Source organism: Abramis brama (genome assembly GCF_963993115.1).
Source record: "Abramis brama genome assembly, chromosome: 3".
Taxonomy (NCBI): domain Eukaryota; kingdom Metazoa; phylum Chordata; class Actinopteri; order Cypriniformes; family Leuciscidae; genus Abramis; species Abramis brama.
This window is the reverse complement of record NC_139965.1, coordinates 11573115-11599719: the sequence shown is the minus strand read 5'-3', so window position 1 is coordinate 11599719 and position 26605 is coordinate 11573115. Positions and strand designations below refer to the sequence as shown.

The 26605-nt window shown below is 39.5% G+C and overlaps 2 protein-coding genes across 2 annotated transcripts in view; one reads left to right on the top strand and one right to left on the bottom strand.

Annotated features, from left to right (window-relative positions):
• The first annotated feature begins 322 nt into the window (after positions 1–322).
• Positions 323–9664, top strand: LOC311079580 (actin-related protein 2-A). Its single transcript, XM_084109142.1, has 8 exons — positions 323–522; positions 1134–1244; positions 3082–3370; positions 4591–4727; positions 5419–5568; positions 6546–6691; positions 7465–7597; positions 7924–9664. The coding sequence occupies exons 1-8, from the start codon at positions 475–477 to the stop codon at positions 8092–8094; spliced, it is 1185 nt and encodes a 394-aa protein (XP_083965268.1). The 5' UTR covers positions 323–474; the 3' UTR covers positions 8095–9664.
• The window catches only part of rin1b (Ras and Rab interactor 1b), a 30293-nt gene continuing 12878 nt past the window's right edge, over positions 9191–26605 (bottom strand). Inside the window, exons 2-11 of the mRNA XM_084109134.1 lie at positions 24512–24637; positions 23904–24006; positions 22875–22947; positions 22681–22772; positions 21307–21677; positions 19373–19874; positions 16292–16597; positions 16071–16202; positions 14037–14203; positions 9191–13573 (exon numbers count right to left, since the gene is read on the bottom strand). Of these exons, the coding sequence (XP_083965260.1) occupies positions 13256–13573; positions 14037–14203; positions 16071–16202; positions 16292–16597; positions 19373–19874; positions 21307–21677; positions 22681–22772; positions 22875–22947; positions 23904–24006; positions 24512–24637 (2190 nt within the window). The 3' untranslated portion in view covers positions 9191–13255. The remainder of the gene's footprint in view (positions 13574–14036; positions 14204–16070; positions 16203–16291; positions 16598–19372; positions 19875–21306; positions 21678–22680; positions 22773–22874; positions 22948–23903; positions 24007–24511; positions 24638–26605) is intronic.

Genomic DNA, 26605 nt, shown 5'->3' with positions numbered 1-26605 from the left:
AATAGGGGAAAAAAATCATTTTCATTTACACATCAGCAGCAGTGATACCGGCCTTTGGAATTCCACTTTTTATTTTACTATAAAATTATATGCATTGCTTTATTAAATAGGATGTACATATTCTCAATTGTAGGGTAAGCAATTATTTTTATGCATAAAATTTCACCATATTTACAGTTATTTAAATAGCATGTATTGCCTTTTAAAATGTAACTGTATGATATAAGGTGACATATAATGAACAGTTTTTTACTGTAAAAATGTTTGCTTTATTACATTAATTGATATATTTTAGTAGTGTAGCTCTGTTTTTTTGTTTTGGGATTCCTCTCCTCTCAGTGAACAAGGCGGAGTCCCTCTGTTCCTCCTCAGGGAAACCGGCCCCTTTGTTTCTGACCTCACTTCAGCAGAACAGCCCAAGTGTGTGTGTGTGTGTGTGTATGTGTGTGTGCACAGCATCTGAAACACTGCGGCATGGACAGCGACGGGAGGAAAGTTGTCGTGTGTGACAATGGCACTGGGGTAAGACATTCACAAAGTATTCTGGAAACGTCATTCATAAGAGGGCTAAAACTGTATATAAAATTGCTGATTGAACATTTATGGAAGAACACCATTTGTGGTTAAATGAATGATAAAGGGAAGATGTTTTGATTCGAAAACTGTTTTAATCGATTTGAACTCCATTTTTTAAAAGTTAAAAGAGATCTAAGAAATCAGTCTTGCGTCTGCAGGCGCTGAATGCCTGACTTGCGCTCGTGCAAAGACCTGTTGCATTGCTTCAATGCTTCAATCTGTCTGAACACGTCTGGCCAGGAACAACACTTACTTCACCTTAAAAGGTGGCAGGGCAAAAGATACACGGTTATTGGTCACAAATGAGGAAGTGCTTTAAACTCGCAAACTGCAAAAAAGCAAACTGATGGTGTGCTTTAGTGTGAAGGTTCCTGACCTGAAATGAAATAGGGAAGTTGAGAGGGAGTTGGGGAAGATGCAGTTCTTCAAAACGGCTTCTCTCAAATAATTCAGTGCAGTCATCAAATAAATGTCCTTATAAACCTGAAATGTAAAGCAGAGCTGAGTTTGATCTTTTCTTGCTACTCACTCGTCATCTTCTCACACACTGTCTGCAGTTTGTCAAGTGTGGTTTCGCTGGCTCCAATTTCCCCGACCACATCTTCCCAGCCCTGGTGGGACGTCCCATCATTCGGTCAGATATAAAAGTTGGGAATATAGAGATCAAGGTGAGTTATCCGGTCAAAACAAAAAACAATATAGGTTCTGTATATATGTACACACACACACACACACACACACACACACACACACACACAGTACGTATATACACACATGAAAAACGTAATATTAAATGAAATGTTGTGTTACTAACTAGCTGAAATAAATTTATGTTAAATAAAAAAGACTAAAACTGAAATAACACACACACACACACTCACACTCTTACACACAACCACACACACTCACACAATATATATATATATATATATATATATATATATATATATATATATATAAACCTAAAAGACAAACATGAAATAAAAATATGAAAAGCACATAAAATAACTGAAACTTCAACTAAAAATTAAAATCTAAAATAAAATAGTATGTAAGTAAGTAAGTAGTAGTTAGTAAGTAGTTTATTTCAGGAATACATGGCCTCTCAGCCCATAGTTCCAAAGTTACAATAGCATGACAGATGCTCTTTTTTTCATTCCATGATATATGTACAATGCTAATCTCCATGCATGCTTTGACTCACAAACCTGTGACACATCAACACAAACATCACCAACAAGTGTGAGATCACTCAGATATTTCTTACGCAGATCCAAAGAACAGTCATACAAAAAATGCTTCTCATCTTCAATCGCAGAGATATTAGTTAGTTTACAATAACTACAAATTCTTTCTGTCATTGGTGTATTACTCCATCTACCCGTTTCAATAGCCAAACAGTGTCCTGAGCATCTGAATAACAACAAAGATCGTAACAACTGTATGTTATATACATGCAATGTAGCTCTCCTGTACCACCACTGATTTGCATTGTGAATATATTTTCAACTTATTATTATCTAAGACTGATGTGTACCATGCATTCTGTGCTTTCTGAAAAAAATAAAATAATATAGTATAAAATAGTATATAAATAAGAAAATAACACTGACAAACACTTTCATTTAACAAGAAACCTGTAAAAACATCTCTCATTTATTTATTAATATTTTCAAATGATTATTTAAGTTATTTCTATCCCTCAGTTGTATCTTTTATTTAAGTTCCTTACTCTAAATAATCTAATATATATATAGCAGTATAATATAATTAAAATAAATAAATAATATTAAATATAAAAATATAAACACTGCCATTATGAACTACTCTAATATAGATTTATAGTTCCCAAATATATAACATAAAACTTTAAATTCTTTAAGATTGTTGATAGCTGTACAGTTTGATCCGAGTAAGATTCATTATTTTTGCTGCAGAAACTGTACTCAGTCTCAGAATATACAATTAATGGAATTCACAGATGAATTCTGTTTTTAAAGTAAATGTTTAAAGTCCCCCTGCGGTGAAAATCAAGCTTTTAATGTTGTTTATATGTGGTGTTTTTAATATGCTTAAAGACAAACCATGTGTAAATTCATAAGTCGACACCATTGCTGAGTATTTTCTCTTTAAAACTGCAGTGAACCAAAGACAGTCTCAAAAACACGCTTTGAAATCGCTGGTGTTTCTGACGTCACAAACTACCTTGTAACCAATCAGATCAACGTGTGATCGTCAACGAGTGGATCTCTGAGCTGAGTGAGTGAGTGGAGGCGGGGCTCATTTGCATATTAATACAACCACGAATACTAAATGAGGCAAGGGTGTCGTGTTACATTCAAGCCGTTTTAAGGCATGAGGACATTTTTCAGAAGGAAAAAACGCAAAAAAAAAAATGATTTTGGTGATCAAAGATCAGTTTTAAGGGATAAACTGATTGACCTCAGGGGGACTTTAATATAATTTGTTCTTGTTTAACACTGAAGTCGCCCCTTTGCCTCTCAGGACCTGATGGTGGGCGACGAGGCGAGCGAGTGCCGCTCCATGCTGGAGATCTCGTACCCCATGGAGAACGGGATGGTGCGCAGCTGGGAGGACATGCTGCACCTGTGGGACCACACGTTCGGCCCGCAGCGGCTCAACATCAGCCCCCCCGATAGCAAGGTCCTGCTGACGGAGCCGCCCCTGAACCCGGTGAAGAACCGGCAGAAGATCGCAGAGGTCATGTTCGAGACCTACCAGTTCCACGGCATCTACATCGCCATCCAGGCCGTGCTGACGCTCTACGCTCAGGGTAACGCTCAGGGTTACGGGCCCTGTTTAAACCATCTAAGCGCATGGTCTAAAGCGCAGGGCGCATATTAAAAAAAAAAAAGTCCAGCAAAATGCACTACCAGTTTAGCTACAGCGATGTTTTTGTTAATCAATAATTGAACAGCTATCCACATTCATAATGCCACCTCCACATTTATTCTTAATTTAGACAGTATTATTATTATTATTATATCTCGCAGTTATATTGTGTCTATGAAAGGAGCAAATGTCAAACGTTGAGTCTGCCTCATAACATTTTTTTGAAACTTTCCCCTCCAAGCGATTGTGTGGAAGGCATTGACACAGGCTGATCATTTACGCTCTCTTCAATTGCAATAACACTGTTTAGATAGAAGAAATTAATCTGATCGGATTCCAGTTGGATTTGCATAAAAATCGGATTTGGACTGACAGTGGTCAGAATCCACTTTTGCTAGTTTAACGATGGGAAAAATGGTCGGTGCTCCCGGCGCATGGTCTAAAAGTGTTGTCCCTATTCTCCTAATGAGTAATGGGTGTGTTTTGGGATTTACGTGCAATAAACCAATCAGAGTCTCATCTCACATTCCCTTAAAAGCCAGGTCGCTATTTACATGGCGGAATTTGATAGTGGAAAGACTGAACGCGTCTCCGGAGAGGAAATGGATCAGCTCGTGTGCGAGGTTAAAGCGCGCAAGCAAACCATCTACGGGACAATCCGGAATCCACCATATCTTTATGTACACAATAATAATCTTTTACATTGTAATCCTTTTATTTTTGATAGGCTATTTGGCTAGTTTGTGTGCTACTGCACGTCCCAGTGTGTGTAATAAGCAGAGTGTATGCGCGTTGTGGACCCGCCTATAGGCGCACATTACTAACGCGCTCTTTAAATAACAAAAAAAAAAATACTGTTCCATTGACTTTAGACCAGGTTTCAGTCAGTCAATGGCTCAGTTTATTTCAGTTGCCTCAAAATAGCAACGCGCCAACAATGCGCCAGAACACACCTCGTTTTCAGACCAGCACCAACAGATGGCGCAAATGCATTTGCTATTTAAACGACGTGGCGCAGGAATTGAAAATGATAACTGTGTCGGGCTGAAACTATCAAAAAACACTTGCGTCACCCCTGACGCTGTATTGCGCGGGTGTATGATAGGGCCCTCAGTGTTGAAGATGAACATGTGGTTGACTTGCGCTGTGTTCCTGCGGCAGGTTTGTTAACCGGTGTGGTGATCGACTCAGGAGACGGTGTGACTCACATCTGTCCCGTGTACGAGGGCTTCTCTCTGCCTCACCTTACGCGCCGGCTCGACATCGCAGGACGGGACATCACGCGCTATCTGATTAAGGTGACATTCTCCTTCTGTTATCACCATGGAAACTGAGGAATGAGCAATGTAACAGATTCAGCACTTAGTTCATTCCAAAAATGACATCATTTTTTCACCCTCATGAAACCTGTTTGATTTTTTATACTTTGAAAAATGGCCATACAATGAAAGTCAATGGGGTCCGATGTTATTTTGGACACCTGTGCTTTTCAAAATATATTTTTAAGTAAAAGCAATAATATTGTGAAATATTATTACAGTTCTAAATAGCTGTTTTCAATTTGAATATATTGTAAAATGTAATTTATTCCTGTGATCAAAGCTGAATTTTTAGCATCATTACTCCAGTCACATGATCCTTCAGAAATCAGTCTGATATGATCATTTGATGCTCAGGACACATTTCTGATTATTATCAGTGTTATCAAAGTTAATATTTTTGTGGAAACTGTGATACTGTCATTTTTGGGTGAACTAACCATTTCAACTTGGCTAACATTTTGTTAAACTGTCTATTTTGCAGACTCATTTCTTAAAATGGATCAAAAGCTAGATATAGAATTATTGTATTACTTAAGAATAAATAAAAAGATCAATCAAGAGCAAGTTGTAGCAATTATCAGCTGTGGTCTGGTAAAAAAAAAAAAAAAAAAAAAGACCAAAAAGAGTAATCTAGAATTGTTGAAATGCCGATATTCTGTTTATTCAGCTTTTGCTTATGCGAGGCTACGTCTTCAACCACACGGCAGACTTCGAGACGGTGCGGATGATGAAGGAGAAACTGTGTTTTGTCGGCTACAACATCGAGCAGGAACAGAAACTGGCCAACGAGACCACCGTCCTGGTGGAGTCCTACACGGTAATGCACTTACAGCTCATGAAAATTAAGCCAGAAATAAGTCACACAAAGTACACCTATAGACAGGTTGCATGAACAAAACTATGCAAAGTTTGGTATTCTGTGTTTCCATTTAAAAGTATTGAGGCAAAACAAGCTGACAACCGTTTTCTATTGCATGTGCATTACATTTTTTCTATTGTCAATCAATGTATCCTCCTACTAGTGATGGGAGAAACGAAGCTTTTCGAAACACTGAATCAATTGAACCGATTGCTTTGCAAAATGATTCACTGATTCGAAGCACTCGAAACGCCACACGCCGGCGACACCTGCTGGTCAAAACTGTGTAAATGCAGGAAAAACAGCCTCATAAAAACACCTTTTACAAACCAATCGCAAATGTTTTCTTGAAAGATCTATCAAGTGGAATATACAAATCATCAAATACCATTAAATATGAAGTGTCTGTATTAAATGTGTTTTTGTGTGTGTTTTATAGAGGTTAGTCAGGCCAATAAAAGACAATCAACTCTACTCTTCTTTTTTATCACACAATGTGTCATTCCTCATTACAAATGTCTACAACTTTATATAAAACTGATCAGAGATCAGATAAAAACCTTATAGTCGAACCATTAAAATGTAGAAACTTTCGAAGCAGTTATGAATTAATGAAGCCTCGTTTACTACCTTGTAACCAATCAACGAGTGGATCTCTGAGCTGGTGTGAGTGAGTGGAGGCGGGGCTCATTTGCATATTCATAGAACCACGTTTACTAAATGTAGAGTTACATTCAAGCTATTTTAAGGCATGAAGAATTTTTTTTCAAGGAAAAAACTTTTAAATGTCATTTTGGTGATCAAAGATGAGTTTTAAGAGATAAAATGATTGAATAAAGGTGGACTTTAACAGATTATGGAGAAAATGTGGACTTAAAACTTGACTGCCTTCCTCACAGCATATAAAAGATTTTACTGACCTTTCCCGCACGCAGTTACCAGATGGACGGATGATAATGGTGGGAGGCGAGAGGTTTGGAGCGGCGGAGGCTCTTTTCCAGCCTCATCTCATTAATGTGGAGGGAGTCGGTGTGGCCGAGCTGCTCTTCAACACCATCCAGGCTGCAGACATCGACCTCAGGTCAGAACAACTCAACACCGTCACTAGTGTCAATTAGGAGATGTTTAATGCCTGAGCTCTGAGCAAACCTTATAGCCAGTAATTGGCCAGATTTTTTCTGCAAATGTTTTTCAACTAAAAAGTTAGGAGACATTTTTATGGAAGCTTGTTTCTGCTACATTCTGACTTTTTTCCTCACAATTGAGAGTTTACATCCGAATTGTGCGCTATAAACTCGTTGCTGCTAGTTATAAAGTCAGAATTGCGAGATATAAACTCAAGATTGCGAGAAAAAAACGTCAGTCTTTTTTCCTTTAAATCTCGCTTCTGTGAATTAAGATCTCGGAATTCTGAGAAAAGAATTGGGAGTTAGTCTGAAGTCAGAATTGTGAGCAAAAAAAGTCTGAATTGCGACATAAAATTTGCAATTATCTTTTAAACTGTTATATACAAAATATTAAATAAAAAACATTATCAGACTAAAATATAGTACAATCATTTCGTAAAAAATAAAAAAATTAAATTACTCAAAGTTAAGAATGTTTCGATACTTGTTCTGGAAAATAAGACAAAAACAGTACGGATTTTTTTTTTTTTTCTGTGCAAGACCTTTTGGAGAGACTTTACTCAGCACAGTTATATTTTTATTACAGGAATATTCCAGGTTAAAGTCATTTCTTCTGAGGTCACCTACGGCATGTCACAGTTGTTTCTGATAGAAATTAAATTGGTTTCCACCTGAAATGTTCCTTCAAGGGTGTCTGTGAGCTTCATGTCTTAATGTCCGTCTGCAGGTCGGACTTCTACAAGCACATCGTCCTGTCCGGAGGAACCACCATGTACCCGGGGCTCCCGTCCCGTCTGGAGCGAGAGATCAAGCAGCTGTATCTGGAGAGAGTGCTGAAGGGAGACACTGACAAACTCTCCGTAAGCCCTTACGCTAATGCTAACTCCTATGCTAGGATTTCTGTTCCATAATTGGTTGACCTCTAGCGAAGGCACTTTTCCAAAACTCATTTTTGTGTACAAAACATTCCTACATGAGGCTCCAGGTGACCAGTTTTACATCACAAAGGCCTTTGAAAAGCAAGAGAGTGCTGGTACTAACATGTAAAGGAACTGGCACACATTAAAGTAACCTTTAAATATTGTGTATTCAAAATAGATACATGTTACATGTCAGAAATGCAACTCTTGAATTAGTTTTAAATGATTTTTTCTTCAGTCAAGCTGCTTCTTCTCTCCCACCACAGAAATTTAAAATCCGCATCGAAGACCCTCCGCGCCGCAAACACATGGTGTTCATGGGTGGTGCAGTGCTGGCCAACATCATGAAAGATAAAGAGTCTTTCTGGCTGTCGCGAGCCGAGTACGAGGAGAAAGGCCTGAAGGCGCTGGACAAACTGGGAGCAGTGCTGCGATGAGCGTCGGCACCACAACCAGTCACACTAACCTCTTCATGCATGTTCCCTTTCATATATATTGCTATTAATAAAATAAATAAAAAAAACATTTTAATTACTACATCTAATCCTAAAAAAGACTCACACACTTAGCTGCTGCATCTAAATAAGGCCATATCATAGTAGTCTGATGCGTTTATATAAGGCTTATTATAGGTTTGGAGACCTTTAGTGACGTTTATTCCAGCAATTTAGCCCCCAATGTACAGATAAGTAACTAAAGTCGACATGAAACGCAAGTTGCGACAGTCTTTTCTTCCCTATTGTGACGTATATCCGAGTGAAAACGCTTAACAAACAAGAACAAATGTGGGCAGGGCTTGATTTTGTCTGTGGGGAATTGAATGGATGGGTGTGGTTTGCTATTGGTGGATCTCATGTGATTGACAGGTTGCCCCACCCTCATCATCAGAGAAGAGATAAATCATATTATATCATAATATACGGCAATTAAAAGATTAAGTATTGTCAATTTTGATTTCATGGTGACTTTAACTAGCTATATCTAAATGGAAATAGATACTAAGATGACATACTATAGACTTGATATCATATCTATTATTTTAAATAAGTTTGAACATTATTTACTAGTCTCACCTTCGCTATTTATGAACTATTAATCCCTCCGAACAAGTTTCCCAGGAAGTTTTGTTTCCCAGGAACTAAATTCTGGGGACTTTTATACAAAGCAAATTTCTCCTCCATGTATAAACTTTGAAACGCATCATCTGCACACACAAATACAAATATATATGAAATAAATTGAATAAATTTAAACTATAGAAATCAAGATATTTGACTTGGCTTATTTTACAGATCTTTTTTTTACCTGTTAACAGACTAAACTGAATACAAATCATGTGTTGATAATGAATATTTCTACTATTTATTAATTTAACTGTTGATCCAAAGCAAGAAAAGAGCCTCAAATCAACATTACATTTCATTACTAAGTTGCTGCTGCCATCAAGGACTACAAACTTACTAATGTTCAGGTCAATGTGAGTGTGTTGACACGCCAAAAAACAAAATAATAATCCATAATCGCCAGATAGCATAGCATTCATATAGGAGTTTAATTCTGCATGTCAGTGAACAAGCGTACAGCACCGTTCCGTAGGCAGTAAACATTCAGAGAAATTAATCTGAGCGTGATGTCATATGAAGCATATCGTTCATTCATGCATCACAATGAAGCGCATCACAAACGAAGGCATGCATCGGTCAAGAGTTCAACTGATCCAGCAATAAAAAGCATCAAAACTCAACTGAAGTCATAATCAGAGCCCCATGTAGAATAAGCATTACATTTATAGTTATACAATTCACTGTAGAAAGAAAATAGTTCAATGTCACATTCAGAGTCAAAGTGAAACCGGTGAAATAGCATTTGATGGAACAGTCGTTTGGCGGGACATTCGCAGGAAACGCTGCCATGTGAGTCTTTTACCACAGGAACCTGTTATATGGGTTATAATTACTTTTATTTAATTATTCATTAGTATTAATTATACATCGGACACTTGTGCACTTGTGCACCTGTGACATATACATATATACATATATATATATATATATATATATATGTGTGTGTGTGTGTGTGTGTGTATCATTTCTATGTTGTAAGGCACACAAAACTAGTGATAATACCAACATTTACCAGAATTATCTATATTATCTATTCATTTTAAAAGTATAGATACTCCGTGTAACATGGCCCAATTAATGTAGCCTTTTACGGTTACAGTTGGTAACAATAAATAACATTTGTACTTTGGAAAGCTGTAACCACATATTTTACATTGGGGTAATAGTTTAAAGTGCCCCTATTATGCTAAAGACTTTGTTTCCGAGGTCTCCTACAATAATTTTCTCATAATATACAGAGTAGCATCAGTTCTCTCCTCACAGTGTCTGAAACGCTTCGATCGAAGATTCGGTCTCTCTAAACCCCGCCTTCCCGAGAGCTTCCTCTGCTCTGATTGGTCAGATCTGTTGTGATTGATTGACTGCTCACAGTGTGTGTCGGACACCATCAACAGTGCAACAGTCCGGTTCTGGAAGTAAAAACGGCATTCGTTTTCTTCATAAGGAAACAGATTTTTAACTTCTAAACCTTAAAACCCCTACTGTGAGCTACGAGTATTTGCTTCTGCTGTATTATTTCAACTTAGTTTTAAAATAATCGTGTTTAACAGCACAATTTGTGGTGAAAAACTACATGGGATTGATACACTTCTGATACGAACAGTAATATGGCAGTGCTTTTACCGCGAGCCTTAAAGTGCCCCTGTTTATGGTCAATATATTATGGTATTTTGTTTTGGAGTCTCCTACAATAGATCCTACATCCAAGGTCAAAAAACACAAATTTTCTCGTAATATATATTGCATTATCACCACTTTCTCACAGTGTCTGAAACAGTTCGATCAAAGATTCAGTCTCTCTAAACCCCGCCTTTCGAGAGCTTCCTCTGCTCTGATTGGTCAGACGGCTCAGTACGTTGTGATTGGTCGACTTCTTAAAGCACATCTGAATTTCAGATCTTCCTCAGCACTTGACACACAGTGAAATGAACAGTAAATTATGGCGTCGTTTTACCGTATCATTCTCATCTTTTGGAATCGCGTCTTCTCGACATGAACAACACGAACCAAACTCTTCCAGTCTCCGCTGCAACTACAGTGTTTGAGGGCGGGGCAAACGAGACGACGTTCTCCGGCAGCCAATGAAAACCATCCCATAGTATTATGCAATTTTTATTACAAACCTATGTAGGTTCAAACAGGAAGTAAGAAATTACGATTCGTTTCAGACACTTCAGAATCAGTTTTTTTCTTTTAGAGAAAATAAACTTTGCTGAACTTTTACATTCACAAACAGCTAACCATAATACGGGCACTTTAATAAAAAAATCCTGAATTTATCGGGCACAAATGGCAGCGTTTTCCTGCTTGAAACTAAAACCTCTCAATGAAATACTCAAGTCTGACACTTGATGGCCATTTTGAGAATCACCCTCCTCTCTTCAATCCAAGAGGGAAATTTTTTCCGACTTAACAAAATTTGCTTTCCAGTATGAGTTGAATTGTGGGCAGCCATAACTCAAGCTCCTGACAGTGTTTATGTGCTTATCTGCCCACCGCGAGGAGAAAGCAGAGCTGTACATCCAGCGAGCGTGACATGATACACTTCTGCAAAACACAACCAGCTTGTTTCTTTGGAGTCTATTTACATGAAGTATTCACAAATGATTATGATGGCACATGTTCACTACATTCTTCAAACACTGAAATAGTCTGCTTTCTGAAGGATATTAAGGAATAAATCAAATAAACACAAATATCAGGCCAGTGGTGATTCAATGATGAAGTCCACGATGTTCATTCAGTTAATGTTCAGCTAACGAAATAGCCAGTGCAGTTCAAGTAAAACTCATAAGAGTACCACAAGCAGACTGTAGTACAGCAGTGTTACCGCAAAACTCACAATATACTCAAACCTTCACACCCCATACTTACACTGTGTTTACACCGGAAGCGCGTCTGTTGTCTACACTGGAAATGTCAAAGCTGCACATCGGCTCATAACGAAATAAGCTACAGTATATTTGCATTTTGTTACATTTTTTGTTTATTAAATACACACTAGCGTTCAAAAGTTCGGGGGTCAGGAAGATTTTTTGGAAAAAGGACGCATTAAATTGATCAAAAGTGGCAGTAAAGACGTTTACGATGTTAAAAAATATTTCTATTATAAATAAATGCTTTTTTGAGCTTTCTATTCATCAAAGAATCCTGAAAAAAATGTATCATATTAGCTGTTAACTCAATTTTTTTTTTTTTACTGTTTTGTGTTTTTAAAATTAATAAAAATAAGAAATGATTATTTATGTTTTTACTGTGTTTTTGGTCAAATAAACGCCACCTCTGTGAGCTTCAGAAACTTCTTTCAAAAACATTAAAATGCCAGAAGAAAACATTAAAAACCCTAATCCGACCCTCAACTTTTGAACTGTAGTGTATACAACAAAAATTCACTGCTGTAAAATGTACTAATATATATTTACATAGATGATATGTGCCTATTTTTCTTTATTAAAAATATATTAATCAGCATTACAATGAAGTTTTGCATGTTATCAAGCACAATTTAAGTTGTAATAGAGCTTTACGGCGCTTCACATGCACTAATGTGCTCATTTTGCTGATTAGTGGCTTAGAAAATGGATAAAATCTTTTTTTATTTTTTTTATTTTACATCATAACCTTACATATATATGTATGTATATGTGATGTTTTTTACATTTATATTTATTTAAATATATTTTTAATTGTCGGCATGATGTGTCGGAAGCGGGACTTTTATTTTGACAGCGCTACGAACGTGCCACAGAGCTCCCATTTCCTTCTTCATTAGTTTACGGTCTCGGTTTAACAGTTCTGTCTAATACTTTATTATTATTATCGGCTTCACCCTGCATCGGCCATCAAAAAAAATCAATATCAGTCGAGCACTACTTTTGGATCCTACTGTAAAATTAAATAAAATGAACAGCAACCAATTCAAATACGACATTTATATATCTAAAAAAATAAATAAAATTCAGATGAACAAAAGAAATAAAGTGGCTGCAGTAACGTGTCAAAAACAGAAGGTGCATCGCGACACACTTCCAGTGCAAACGGCTCCAGTGATTATAATAGGAGCAATTTAATGCAACACATCCAGTGTAGATACAGTGTCAATACTCAGAGCATGTGTACATATATGATTGTTTAAACATATATATTTTTATTAGGTTTTTTGTATTATGTTCAACACTTTGGTATTACTCTGCAACACACACCTCTGCAAGCCAATCAATAATTGATAGCTGAATCCCAGCGTTTCCAGATCTCCTGTTTGGCAGATATTGCTTTTTGCATTATTACCAAGTATCTCCCTTCTCGCTTCAATTAATTGGAAATACTATTGTGCTTTCTGTTTACACCCAACACAAACGAAAATAATCACCATCATCCATAGAACTGAACACATATACAGCATTCAAATACTGTGTGACATCGAGCCACGATTGTGACAAAAAATTCTAAAGTCATATTGTGCACCTGCTTCTCCTCACTCCTCACACACAGACTCTCCCAGATCCACAGCGCCTCCTCTGGTGAGTCTGCGCATCTTGCTGAAGTCGTGATCGCAGCGCAGGAAGGACAGGGACGCTCCCTCGTGCGAGCCCAGCTGATGGGGCTGAGCGTGGGCCGGCAGAGGACACATCTCCCCTTCACTCCTCCAGAACAGACAGTAGTGCTGCGGCTCGCTCACGCCGAACACACCGGCGCAGGACTGGGTCAAAGCCTCGACGCTTTCCCCCGCTTTCCAGAGGAGAGTCCGCACTGCACTGCGACTCTCACCCTGGAACAACACACGGATGAACCTCTGCACACACACAGGGAACAAGAAGACACACAAACATAGTTGGGGCTGGATTTGGTTTCATTAAATAAACAATAATTTGATTTAAATAGATAGATAGATAGATAGATAGATAGATAGATAGATAGATAGATAGATAGATAGATAGACAAGTGGATGGATGGATGGATGGATGGATGGATGGATGGATGGATGGATGGATGGATGGATGGATAGATAGATAGATAGACAAGTGGATGGATGGATGGATGGATAGATAGATAGATGATAGAAGATAAATCTGTGCATACCATTCAAAATGATTTTTAAAAAAATAAAATAATTAAATTCTTAATGTTTCTGCTTATGTAAACAAACAGAAAAAATATTAATTTACAATACGTAACTTGACATGTTTTAGCCGTTCATTGTACACACACATATTCACAGTAAAACAATCTGTGTGTGTTTGCATGTTGTCTTCAACCTGTTTCTGCTGACTGTCCTTCTGGGTCTGGGCTTCTTGGCCCCGCCTCCTGCTCCACTCCCGCAAGTACTCTTGAGCCTCATTGGTCAGAGTGCAGGTGGGCGTGGTCCCAGGCTTGTTCTGGATCAGGCATAGGCTAGCATACACGCTCGTCAAATAGTATCCACCTACAAACAAACAACCATGAAAACTCCTCAGTTTGGGGACGTACAAACAGCCTGTACATCCCGTCTCTCTTATACTTATAAACTCAATTTTACAAAATCTGCAAAAAGACAATGTACTTAAATTACTCATCCCATAAACCATTAAGAATGATACTATACATGATATATATATTATACATATATATATAAAATATCCAAAACAATTGACCTTTTTATTATAATGTGACAAATATATATTGTATGTATAAATCTGTATATAAATAGTTTTAGAGTGTAGGTAGATCAACTCGATTACATAATTCATAAAACTGTGTGGGTTTCCATGGTAACAGCAACTTCAGATTGCTGTTGCTCTGTTCAGGTAGTGTAGTTCTTCACTGGGAATGTGGCTGTTGAAGTTAATGAAGATAAATGATAAATGAAGTGGAAATCACACTCACTTGTGGCTCAGAGCTCATGGTAGATCTTCTCGCAAGATTTGTATATTATTGCTAAAAGTCAAGATTAATTTTTTTTGGTTAAAAGGTTGATTTTTCAATTAAACCATTTTGATTTACAAATGAATAAAATATTTGTCATTTATAATAGCATAGGAATTTTCCTCCCAGTCTTGTCTGCGATTCTCATATCTGTGAAGGATACATGTGATACCTTTTATCTGACAAGTTATCTTACACAGTAGCATAAATGTGCCACCTAGTTTTTGACACAACCTTCACGTTAAAAGTAACTAGAGTTTTAAAAGAGGCCATATTATGCCCTTTTACAAAGTCTTGATGTTGTTTTTGAACTCTACTAGAAGAGGTTTTCATGTTTGAATGTTCAAAAAAACACTATATTTGAGATTGTTGCAGCACCTCTTTTCCCAGTCTGTCAGTAACGCCCTGTTTAGTTCCAGTCACTATGAAGCCCCTCCTTCTAAAAAGCACAGTGTGCTCTGATTGGTCGGCTGGACCAGTGTGTTATGATTGGTCGGCTGGACCAGTGTGATGTGATTGGTCGGAAGACCAGTGTGTTGTGATTGGTCGGCTGGACCAGTGTGTTGTGATTGGTCGGCTGGACCATTGTGTTGTGATTGGTCGGAAGGCCAGTGTGTTGTGATTGGTCGGCTGGACCAGTGTGTTGTAATTGGTCGGCTAGACCAGTGTGTTGTGATTGGTCGGCTGGACCAGTGTGTTGTGATTGGTCGGCTGGACCAGTGTGTTGTGATTGGTCGGAAGGCCAGTGTGATGTGATTGGTCGGCTGGACCAGTGTGTTGTGATTGGTCGGCTAGACCAGTGTGTTGTGATTGGTCGGCTGGACCACTGTGTTGTGATTGGTCGGAAGGCCAGTGTGATGTGATTGGTCGGCTGGACCAGTGTGTTGTAATTGGTCGGCTAGACCAGTGTGTTGTGATTGGTCGGCTGGACCAGTGTGTTGTGATTGGTCGGCTGGACCAGTGTGTTGTGATTGGTCGGCTGGACCAGTGTGTTGTGATTGGTCGGCTGGACCAGTGTGTTGTGATTGGTCAAGAGCATTGAGAGTGTTTGGGAAATGCCCCGCCTCTTACCATAATCGCGAGTTTCCACACACTACGAGTTTCAACACACTAACTCAACCAGGCCCCACCCCTTTATTTTGCGTATGAATTATTTAAATGATGAATATTGTCCGGAAGAAAACTCAAGACTACAATGGAGGCGTTTCAGGGAGTTGAAACAGTGACACTGATGAAGAGAGTAACTCCCGCTGGAGGGACTTTGTATTTGTTTCATGCTTAAACAGCAACATAACACACTAAAGAAAGATGAACATGTAAAAAAGCATAATAGGTCCTCTTTAAACGGAGTCTGTGTGTTTTTGTTTTTGAGGAGAATTCTCCTTTACCCTCTCCGGTCAGCCATGACGGCTCAAGCAGCTCCATCATGTACTCCGTCTCCAGCAGCAGTTGTGGGACATTACACTGAACAAGCACGTAGGACAGTGCCGGTAGGAAGTCCTCAGACCCCACTTCCTGATCTGCAGAGGAAATGAGGAAAAGTCTTAACTTTAACGTCTTAAAGTTGCTCTATACCTAATGACAATCCATTTTCTGAATCTTTTCTCACCCGGTTGCGTCTCCATAGCCTTGTACACACTCTTGCACACCTGCAGCAAAAGCAACACCTTGTCAATGGGCGAATGGCTGCGCTGCATCAGCGTGAGCTTAGCCTTCGCTCGGTCTATACCGCGGACGTCCAGGACTCCCACTCGCACAGCCAGGCGCTCCAGCGCCCCCTCCTGGTAGGCCAGCATGCTGTCTGTGATCCTCTGTAAAGAGCCGTCCCGAGTGTGGAGAGATACGAGCGTCTGGTACAGCTGAACCTTCAACGGCTTCAACACACAGCCAAACAGAGCCTTTTCCAGGGCTAGATCTGTGGGTCACATGACAGGAAAGGAAAGTGCACTTTAAAATCTGATATAATATTTCTAAATCAACCCTGTGAATGGTTTTTCAGGCTCTTTTTGGTGTCCTTGTGCAATTTACAGTGTTGAATTCAATTCAATTCACATTTATTTGTATAGCGCTTTCCACAATACACATCATTTCAAAGCAGCTTTACAGAAAATGCATGAGTCCACATTACAATTTAGAGTGATCTGTTATCAGAGGGAACTGTCTAAGTTATGTATTTCAGAAATGTACATATACAAAATCACAGTTAGCGAAAAAAAAGTATTCATTTAAACAATGTAATAACTGAATGCAGAAACAATAAGCTCATTGAAGTAATGAATACTTGTTTGTTAACAAATTATATGACATTTAGAAAAATGTTGTATTGGTGCATGTTGATTCAGATTTTATTACTGGCTTTATATATATGGCCTTGAATTGAAATATTGCTTTGTAATGTAACTTTTTATAGTCAAGGTTGGTGATTTTAAATGATTCCCACACAAAGTGTGTCTGTGGAAGTGAACATACAGCCACTGAGCAGCTTGGCGAAAATAAACAAGCTCTGTTCAATGGCAAATTAATGTTTTGTACAGTAGAAGAAAGAGCCAGACACATTGTAGCAAAACAGGAAAATTTGTGCACTGTGCAAAATCACCTCCCCATCCCTCCTTCTATCTCTTCTCTCTCTCTCCACACGCTTCCTAAAGTATGCGTGGGAATGTGCAATGTGCTAATGATAAATGCAAAGTGGAAAATGCGAATGCCTCCACCAACATCTGAAACGGCATCCATCCCCAGGGATGTGGTCGGATTTCTTGCTTTGATTTGGGGGAGATATCTCATAATTAGCTCATAATCCCAGCTATGCAGGGTTATGAAAGATTGGATGTTTTTATTTGAGTGACGTGATTGTTCTGCAGTGTAAAAACAGATCTACGGTAACTTAAACTTGTGTCTTAACCAACGCCGCACTGCATGTGCTGCATACACGTGAACATATTTTTTAAGGAACATATTTGGTAATATATAAGACTTTATCTTATAAAGTGCATCAGAGAATGGGAGTTATACTTTTACAGCAAAACTGCTTTACATCGGTGTTAATAAAAGCTGTATGTACTGTAACAGGACAATTCAAACATAAACACTATTTTACAGAAATTCAATATATCAAAGGATTCTAGGAAACCAATCACATCTTTTATCCACTCTAAAGGTTTTAGAGTTTATAAAAAACAACTGATTGGATTCAGTGATGCAATCCACAGCGTTGAGTCATTTCCTTCCTGTAAAATCCTTAGTGGTGTTTGCCAAGTCAAGCATCAATATTAATATTGCTCAAACTTAGGGTTTAATAAACTTAGTTTAATAACTCCTAGTGTATTCTGTTGTATTAAACTCTTCTTGTTTGTTTGTACTGTAAACAAGACCTGAATTATGATTATCAAAATCAGACTTCCTACATTTATTAAAAGGAGGACCCGAGTCAAATGAAAAGACTAGGCTATCTTAGGCCGCCTTTAAACACTGCAGGTCTTAATGCCAAATTCTGATTTGTTGACTATATCCAATTTTTTTGACATCACGCCCATATCTGATATCTGCATTTACACTATAAACTTGGCGAAACAACCCAAGGTAGACGTACTGACCCTGAAAAGGCCGATAAGGAAGTAAAAACAGCACGATTTACAATGGATGCAGACGAAATAATACAAGCTTTTGCTTTCGGCACCGTCTTTAAAGGTCAGCAAAACATTGGGTGGAGTCTTTATCCTCCATTGTGCCACTGAAAAGAGTCATGTGATCACGGTTGGTGTCCACCTGAGTTGACGTCATTCGCCACAATCGCTTTTTCAATGACACACGACTCGCATTTACAGGGAAACATCCGATCTGTCCGCTTACATGGCAGATGCACGTATCTGATTCATATTTTATTTCCACATATGTATGAGGCCTGAAACCGAACAGAGAATATCCGAATCCATGTGCTTTTTTCCCGCTTACACGTTCGTAGGTTATATCGGATCTGTGCCACATGGGAGGAAAAATTATGTAAATGCGTCCATAGAGGGCAATCATCTACAAACCACCCAGGGAATCCTAGCAATGTTCTGCCAACCACTCACAAAACCTTAGCATTGTGGTGCTAACTTGTGTAATTACCAGTAACATTTTCTTCAACAAAAATAAAAAAAAGGTCTATTTTCATTAATGGTGCTCTAAGCGATGTTGGGTGACGTCACTTCTTTTGACGTTCAAAGTATTGTCAAACAAAACGGAGGCTAGCTCGACCCTCCCTCCTCCTCTGGAACACTGTTTGCTATGTTTCGTGGTCCAGGCTGGGCCAGTTTGTTTTTCTTGCCGTTTGTGGAGCCTGGGCTGTCTACAGAGACCACATTTTTTTACAGTGTGTTCAGGGGACAGGCAGCTAGCGGATAGTGAGGAGATGTTTGCTGTATGTGACAAAAAATGTTTTGGCCTAAAAAACGTGTGACATCGCTTAGAGCACCTTTAATATTTACTTCTATATTACTGGTTAAAAATGGGGGCGTTGTGGCCTAGTGGCTGCTGTGCTGGAGGCCAAAAGTTTGGAGGTTTGACTTGCACTGCATGCAAGATATACACTTTATAATTTCATACACTGAACTTAATAACCTTGGCGTTGCTAGTGTCTGCACTACTGTTTGAGCTAAAGGAACTACTGTATCAGCAATGTGCCATTGATCAAGTGATGCCTTTTTACCTTTCTCGTTCTCAGGCACCAGTGTCTCAATTGGAGGTTCTATTTCTCCTGCTTCCAGAAGGAGATTTTTGGCTTGGGACAGAAATATCCTCACGCCCTGAAGCAGCTCCACAGCAGAACTATACGTCGAGGCCTCCATCTCCTGCCTCTGTTTCTCTAAGAAGTCCTGCACCAATGACCCAAACGTGGAGCGTTTTTCATGGGAGAGTTCGTCCACCAGTCGGGCAACCCGGCGCTCAGGAGCAAACACGCATACAAAGGCAGCGGTCATGCGGCGTAGAGTCGAGGTCGGGTTCGCCGAGGGGAAACGGGTCCCACGTGCCGCAGGCGGCCATTGGTGGGCGAAGTCCTGGGCTTCCTCCTCCTCCAGGCTGCTGAACGAACTATTGCTGTCCAGTTCAGCGAGGGAAGGAGCTCGGGTTCTTTCCAAAGCGAGACACACCTCACCATCTTCAGTGTCTTTGTCGAGTTCAGCGTTGTCTCTTTGGGGTAAGGAGTTACTCTAGAGAACCACATGATGTGGAAGGGGGTAAGGTAAAAATAAAATTAAAAAAAATGTTAATTTTAGAACATGGCACTACTGAAATATTTTCAAACAGGCATCACGATCACGACCTTCCAGAACCACAGTGCAGTGTAGGCACAGTATGTGGAATATCATTATATTGCTTGTAGGAGGCAGTTAACTAGTAAAGGTTATATTTGTGCTGACCTCTCTCCACCCGCGCTAACTTCAGCACAGTTGTGTGGAGACCATGATTTAGCCAAGTAGGATGTGCTCCTGTTACATTTTTTGTTGGCCCCCTGAAATGTTATTGTACATCGAAGACACTCATAACCCTTCCCATATGCCTAGAACTATTACCTAGCCTTAACCTGACAGGGAAATGAGGGGTTGATAAGAATTTTGTTCGACCCCATATGCCAGGGGTAGCCAACGGTGCTCCAGGAGGGCTACCATCCGGTAGTTTAGCACCAACCCAAATCAAACACACCTGAACCAGCTAATCATGCTGTTCAGGATTACTTGAAAATTAACAGATAGAACTGAAGTCTGCAGAAAAGTAGCCCTCCAGGAGCATGATTGACTAATGTCATATCCCATCCCAAAGCCTAAATGAGGCATGTCCAATCCTGCTCCTGGAGGGCCACTTTCCTGCAGAGTTTAGCTCTAACACACTTGTCTGAAAGTTTCTAGTGATCCTGAAGACCTTGATTAAGTGGTTCAGGTGTGTTTAATTAGGTCTAGAGCTAAATTCTGCAGGAATGAAGCCCTCCAGGAGCAGGATTGGACACCTCTTGTATAACCTCTTACAAATACCTAAAATCTAACTGGATGATTGGTCCAGTACGAACAAGAACACTGATCCAGAAATGTGTCCTACTATCAAAAAGCATGGAAAGTCACATGGGTATGGTGACTGATTTAGCCAATTAAATGTGCCAACCCTAAGCTCAACCCCAACTTTAACCATCAACAAGACCAAAAGTCAGAGGGAAATCTTAAATTGATTATGTTGTTTAGAGCAATGGTTCCCAAACCTGTCCTGGAGTACCCCCCAACACTGCGCGTTTTCTTTGTCTCCCTAATCAAACACACCTGATTCGGTACTCCAGGACAGGTTTGGGAACCACTGGTTTAGAGATCCCAATCCAGCTGTGTCCAATCCTGCTTCTGGAGGTCCACCTTCTAGCAGAGTTTAGCTCTAACTCTAATTAGACACACCTAAACAAGCTAATCAAGAGCACTAAAACTTCCAGGCAGGTTTATTGGAGCTAAATTCCCTTCCAGGAGCAGGACTGGACACGCCTGTCCTAATCTCCACCTTTAGCCAAAACCTAAACCTAATGTTTTCCAGGACCAGCAAGTATGTTGGTTCAGAAGTATGCCCTACTAGAAATAAACTCAGTCAGCCAAGGGTCCACATACTTACGGGTGGTATCTGTCCCAACATCTGTTCGTCCTCCTCTACTGAAGTGGGAGTGAGTGCCGGAGTCCTCCTGAGCACGCTCAATCCTCCTGTGCGTTTTGGGCCGCCCTGGTTGGCAATTTGTACGTGTGCCTCTCCCTGGGTTAGCTCCGACTCTCCACCTGACAGGCTGAGAGAGGTTTCATTGGACACACGGACCCTGAGGCTGCGTTTGAAGCGGTGGCGTTTGTGTGAGGCGGTTCTGCTGGGTTGGGGAGGCTGAAGGAACAGGGGATTGACAAAACATGGGCTGATCAATCTGGATGTCCGGTGGGGCGCTGAGGGCGGAGGGGGACCGTTAGGAAGGCCAGGGGACATCTGAGAGCTCCAGAACTCTGAAAGAGCCATGGAAGGTTGCAAAGAGTGAAAATTAAGTGGAAAACACAATTGCACATGAACCTTTTAGAGCTAAGAATTGTAGAGTAGTCATAGCTTTTAGATCTATTGAAATGAAAGCTTTCAATGTAACATGAAAACATAACATCACAACTTTTACAACTTCCTGAAACAACATCTATTTGGTGACTTGGCCTGGCCAGTTATGGTTTGATAAGGATGCTATTTGGCATGCTAGCTGATTTTGCTTAGCCAGCTGGTATATGCTAGTTGGAATTTAACTAATAATCAGAGTAAGATGTTGGGAAAGTCTGTCACTCTTGTTTCCAGCACCAATAATATATATTTATTGATTACGCATCCTCTGAATGAGTACAGAATATCTGGATCAAAACACAGACAAAAAAAAAGGAGCAGAAACAAGCGATAAAGGCATTGCTTATGCAAGTTTTAGTCTTTGTGGAAAAAAACACACAAGTTTCTCAGCCTTTTGTTCAAAATGTTGCATTTTTATGAAACTTACACACATTCAAGTGTTGATAAAAAAAAAAAAAGAATGCATGAAGGTAAAAAAAAACAAAAAAACCCAAATTATTATATATTGCATGTTCAGATTCTAGGGGCTATGACGTTTTTGTGAAAGTTATCAAAACACTGGTGGTGGCTGGCAGATGTTGGTGGGAAAACAGTTAAACAATATCCCTGAGTTTTAGCAGCACATTTCAGTGCTAACTGATTTTGTGATCCAGTCACAAGGACATGCTAACTTTGTAAAGGGGCTGTTATAGAAGGAAAGGACAATTAAATACTAAAGTGGATAAAACCGCAAACCTGCAGGTTGGTGTAAGCATTGAAAAGCGCTGCATCTGAATATAAGAGGGTGTTAAGGATACTAAGTGGGTGTTTACATATAACTGTTAAAGGTACAGTAGCAAAAAGGCTAGTTTAGTTTGAAGGGTCGGTAAGGGGGTGGAAATGGTCGTGAAAAACAAGTATTCTTGCCTAAGCCCAGATGCGAAATGCTTTCCAGCTGGGTGTGTGTTGTGGCCTGTATAATTGCTTCTGGGAGATCCAGTGGGAAAGGTAATACATCTCTGTTGAACACATACACAATTAGCATAAATTACATAATACATTATAGATAAAACACTTGTTTAATGTACATGAATCCTATAATGTTTGTTGGTTTGACATACCTGCTAATAGTGTAAAATGCCACTAGTCTGCAGAGATCAGGGAAGCTCAAGGCAGAACTTTCTAGAGAAAACGCTAAATGGTGACAAAGCAGATGTAAGAATTTAAGATATAAAAATGTTACCAGACATAAAACCAGGTTTACCAGCCTTAGCTGTTTATTAATCATGAAACTGTGTGAGCTGGTCTCATTTAGGAGTAGGCCAGTTAGACATTGTTTTGTTCTAGTAAAGTTTTCAGCGGCAGGTTTTGTTTTCGTTCCCAGAACGTTTTCCAAAAAGGTAGAATAACATTCAGAACTAAAATCTTTAGTGATAAAATTGTTTGTTGATCATATTTTCTCTTGTCTTTTTCACCATAACAACTGTTTTATAAACACACATTTACAACAGCCAGAGAAAAACTAATGTTAAAAAGTCAAGGGTCAATAGCCCAACTAAAGCAAACACTGATCACCACAATGGTGAATTCAAATGAAACATTTTCAATAAATCATCAACATCTAAACCTCTGTTAACTCTCAATAAGAACTTCTGTAGACGTATGACAGAAATAAAGTCAAACTGGTTAGTAATAAGTGAAGCAGGTAATGTTTGTGAAGCTGACCATGTCCAGTGCCGGCTGGGAAACTTCCCGCTTAAACCTTCATAAGAATGTTAGGGGATAATGTTCTATCACTAAACATTTTCAAATATAAAACTTTATTTATTTACTGAAAACATAACTAGAGCAAAAAAAACAAATTAGCTGGGAGGCTACCATATAAAATGCATGTCAAGTTTTGCTATAATACCGGTGACTAAAAATATGAAGAACCAAAAATAGACTAAATAAGATACCAGTTAAATACCAGTTGTTATGGATTTGCATTAATCTATAGTAACCATAATTGACTTACTAGCACAATATGACAACAAATATATGTTGTGGGGACCCAAGGTTAATGTGTTAGGCTTAATGGATAAAAAATAGCATAAGCTCAGTCTTAAAACTAAGCTAAAGTGTGTGTATGCGTGACGTGTTAAACTCACTGGAGTCTTCCTCACGGATGGGATACTGTGACACACCTCCCTCCTGCACTCGCACACACAGAACCTTCCTGTGGGAGGCGCTACACTTACACACCAGAAACGTCTATGGACAAAGAGGGAAGATACAGAGTTCATTAACCCCTTTATTAGATAGATATGATAAAATATAAAATGAAATTGTACAATATTATACATATGTCCAATTATTATATACAACAATAAAGTTGAATATGTATAATAAAATGAAACCATTATTGAGAAGTCAGAATCAAGTACACAGTATTGTGGCGAGGGGTGATTGCAAAATAAAAATAAAAAGTTGTTCAAAAGTGCTTCTTCTAAGAAAATTGACAAAATTTATAAAAAGAAAAAATTGATCCAATAAAGTAAGAACCATATGAATGTAATGCAACAGACTGCCTCTGTGTTTATTTGAAGTGTAATTGGTTGATTAGCTGCTAATTACATCAGTCTTACTGGCTATTGTTACGCAGGCAAAGTTATACAGAGATACATCACTGCATGATAACTGTAATTACGACTTATATTGTGAGCAATAGTGAAAAACATGATGATTTGATTTCAAGTGGCGGTTGGGATTCTCTCACCCCGACTATCTCTCGCTGCAGGATCTGGTGGGCGGAGTCAGGGTTGATTGACAGCTGCAACCATATGGAGTGTGTGAGGAGAAGACGATCCAAAACACTTAAACTCCTCTGGAGAGACGCGTCCATCTACGACGCAGAGGACAGGGGTCAACAAACACAAAACCAGGCCAACAAGGTATCTGAGCTCACAGAAAGTCTGACATTCGCAAATTTCTATGCTTATTAAATATATTGGTAAGACTTTACAGTACGGTTCCATTTGTTAACATTAGCGAGTGACACACAAACCAGCCTCTCCTCACTCACTCGCTTCATTTGCTCCGGATAAATATTGTTGGTTACAGGGCTTGAATTTCAGCGTGGGATTGTGCAAATTGCACATAATTTTACTCATTCCCGCAGATTTTGTGCTTAAACACCCAAAGTACACTCACATAAAGCTGCCTCTCATTACTAAACTGAGAACGGAATTCAAATACACACAAAAAAAGACCAAAAAGAGTATTCACATAAACACAGTTATGTTTTAAGTGAACGTAAACAGTTGAGAAAGAAAACGCACGTGTATCAGTATATTGAGTCGGTGCATTAGCGCTTGAAGTGACAGAAGCCTAATATACCGGTTGTCAAATTATGAGATAATATTAAAAATATCTATATGCCATTTTTTCCCCATGGTATCGATGTCAAAATTGTGGCCAGTGAAAATGCTGAGTGGCTTGTACTTTGGAAAACCACTAGTCACAGTCAAGCTTTTAATGTCAAGCATCTCTAATTTTATTCTAAACTGTTCCCAATATATTATATTTATTAAACACTTGTGATACTGCTTTCAGTTACCTACAGTTCTCTCCACTCAGTTTAACATGTTTTACCCTGTTTGCAGATTCTGTCTGGGCCTACATGAAACACGCAGACAATGAACCGTGCGGCAGTCACTGCTTCAAACGCTCGCTCGCTCTCGATCTCGCTGCGATGACACTGTGTGGGCAGCCCGAGAGGATGCTTATGCATAACAGCAGATGGTTGTCATGGCAACAGATGCCTACACGTCCTACCAGGCAGTCCCACTCATCCACGGACACCTACTCACCGAAACACACGCACACACACAAGGCAGACTGCGCTTAAAAAGGCAAGGAACTGTTGGCAAAGTAGAGAGGATGTTTTTTAATTCCTGGTTCTCGTGCCCTTTCTCTCTCTAGCGGTGTCAGAGAGCTCTCCGGCACAATCAGGGCTCTTTGCGATATTTTTATCTAGTTTTTGAAGCCCACATCCCCTACTCACACCGTTCTCATCGTCAGACAGGTGGATTCAGCTGTGTTTTACACGCTTCACAATGAAGAAAGCCCATTGATGACATGAAAGTAACCACGTAGCTGCTGAAACTGTGCTAGAGCTGATTGAGGGTTGGTTTTAGTGATGGGCTTTCACCCTTTTGTCACAAGCACAATCTACACTCACTGGTTTTGTAGATAAGCAGCTTCCAAAAAACATAAATGTGCATGTAATTGCATTCTTGTGTCGAGTGTCTCTACAGAATTTACAGAGCAAGTACAGAGAGGTTTGCCAAGCACACACACACACACACACAGACACAAACACTCACACATGCACATTCACTCACTCACTCACTCGCAGACACTCACTCACTCACTCGCACAGACACTCACTCACTCACTCGCACACTCACTCACTCGCACAGACACTCACTCACTCGCTCACTCACTCACTCGCAGACACTCACTCACTCACTCACTCGCACAGACACTCACTCACTCACTCACTCGCAGACACTCACTCACTCACTCACTCACTCACTCACTCGCTCACTCACTCACTCACTCACTCGCACAGACACTCACTCACTCGCACAGACACTCACTCACTCACTCGCAGACACTCACTCACTCACTCGCAGACACTCACTCACTCACTCACTCACTCGCTCACTCACTCACTCACTCGCACAGACACTCACTCACTCACTCACTCACTCGCAGACACTCACTCACTCACTCACTCACTCGCTCACTCACTCACTCACTCGCACAGACACTCACTCACTCACTCGCAGACACTCACTCACTCACT

What these genes read in the sequence shown, in the direction of transcription:
- LOC311079580 (XM_084109142.1), top strand. Translation starts at nt 475, where the DNA reads ATGGACAGCGACGGGAGGAAAGTTGTCGTGTGTGACAATGGCACTGGG. An exon ending in GCTGACGCTCTACGCTCAGG is followed by an intron (nt 3,371 to 4,590) that starts GTAACGCTCAGG and finishes TTCCTGCGGCAG; the next exon opens with GTTTGTTAACCGGTGTGGTG. An exon ending in TCCTGGTGGAGTCCTACACG is followed by an intron (nt 5,569 to 6,545) that starts GTAATGCACTTA and finishes TCCCGCACGCAG; the next exon opens with TTACCAGATGGACGGATGAT.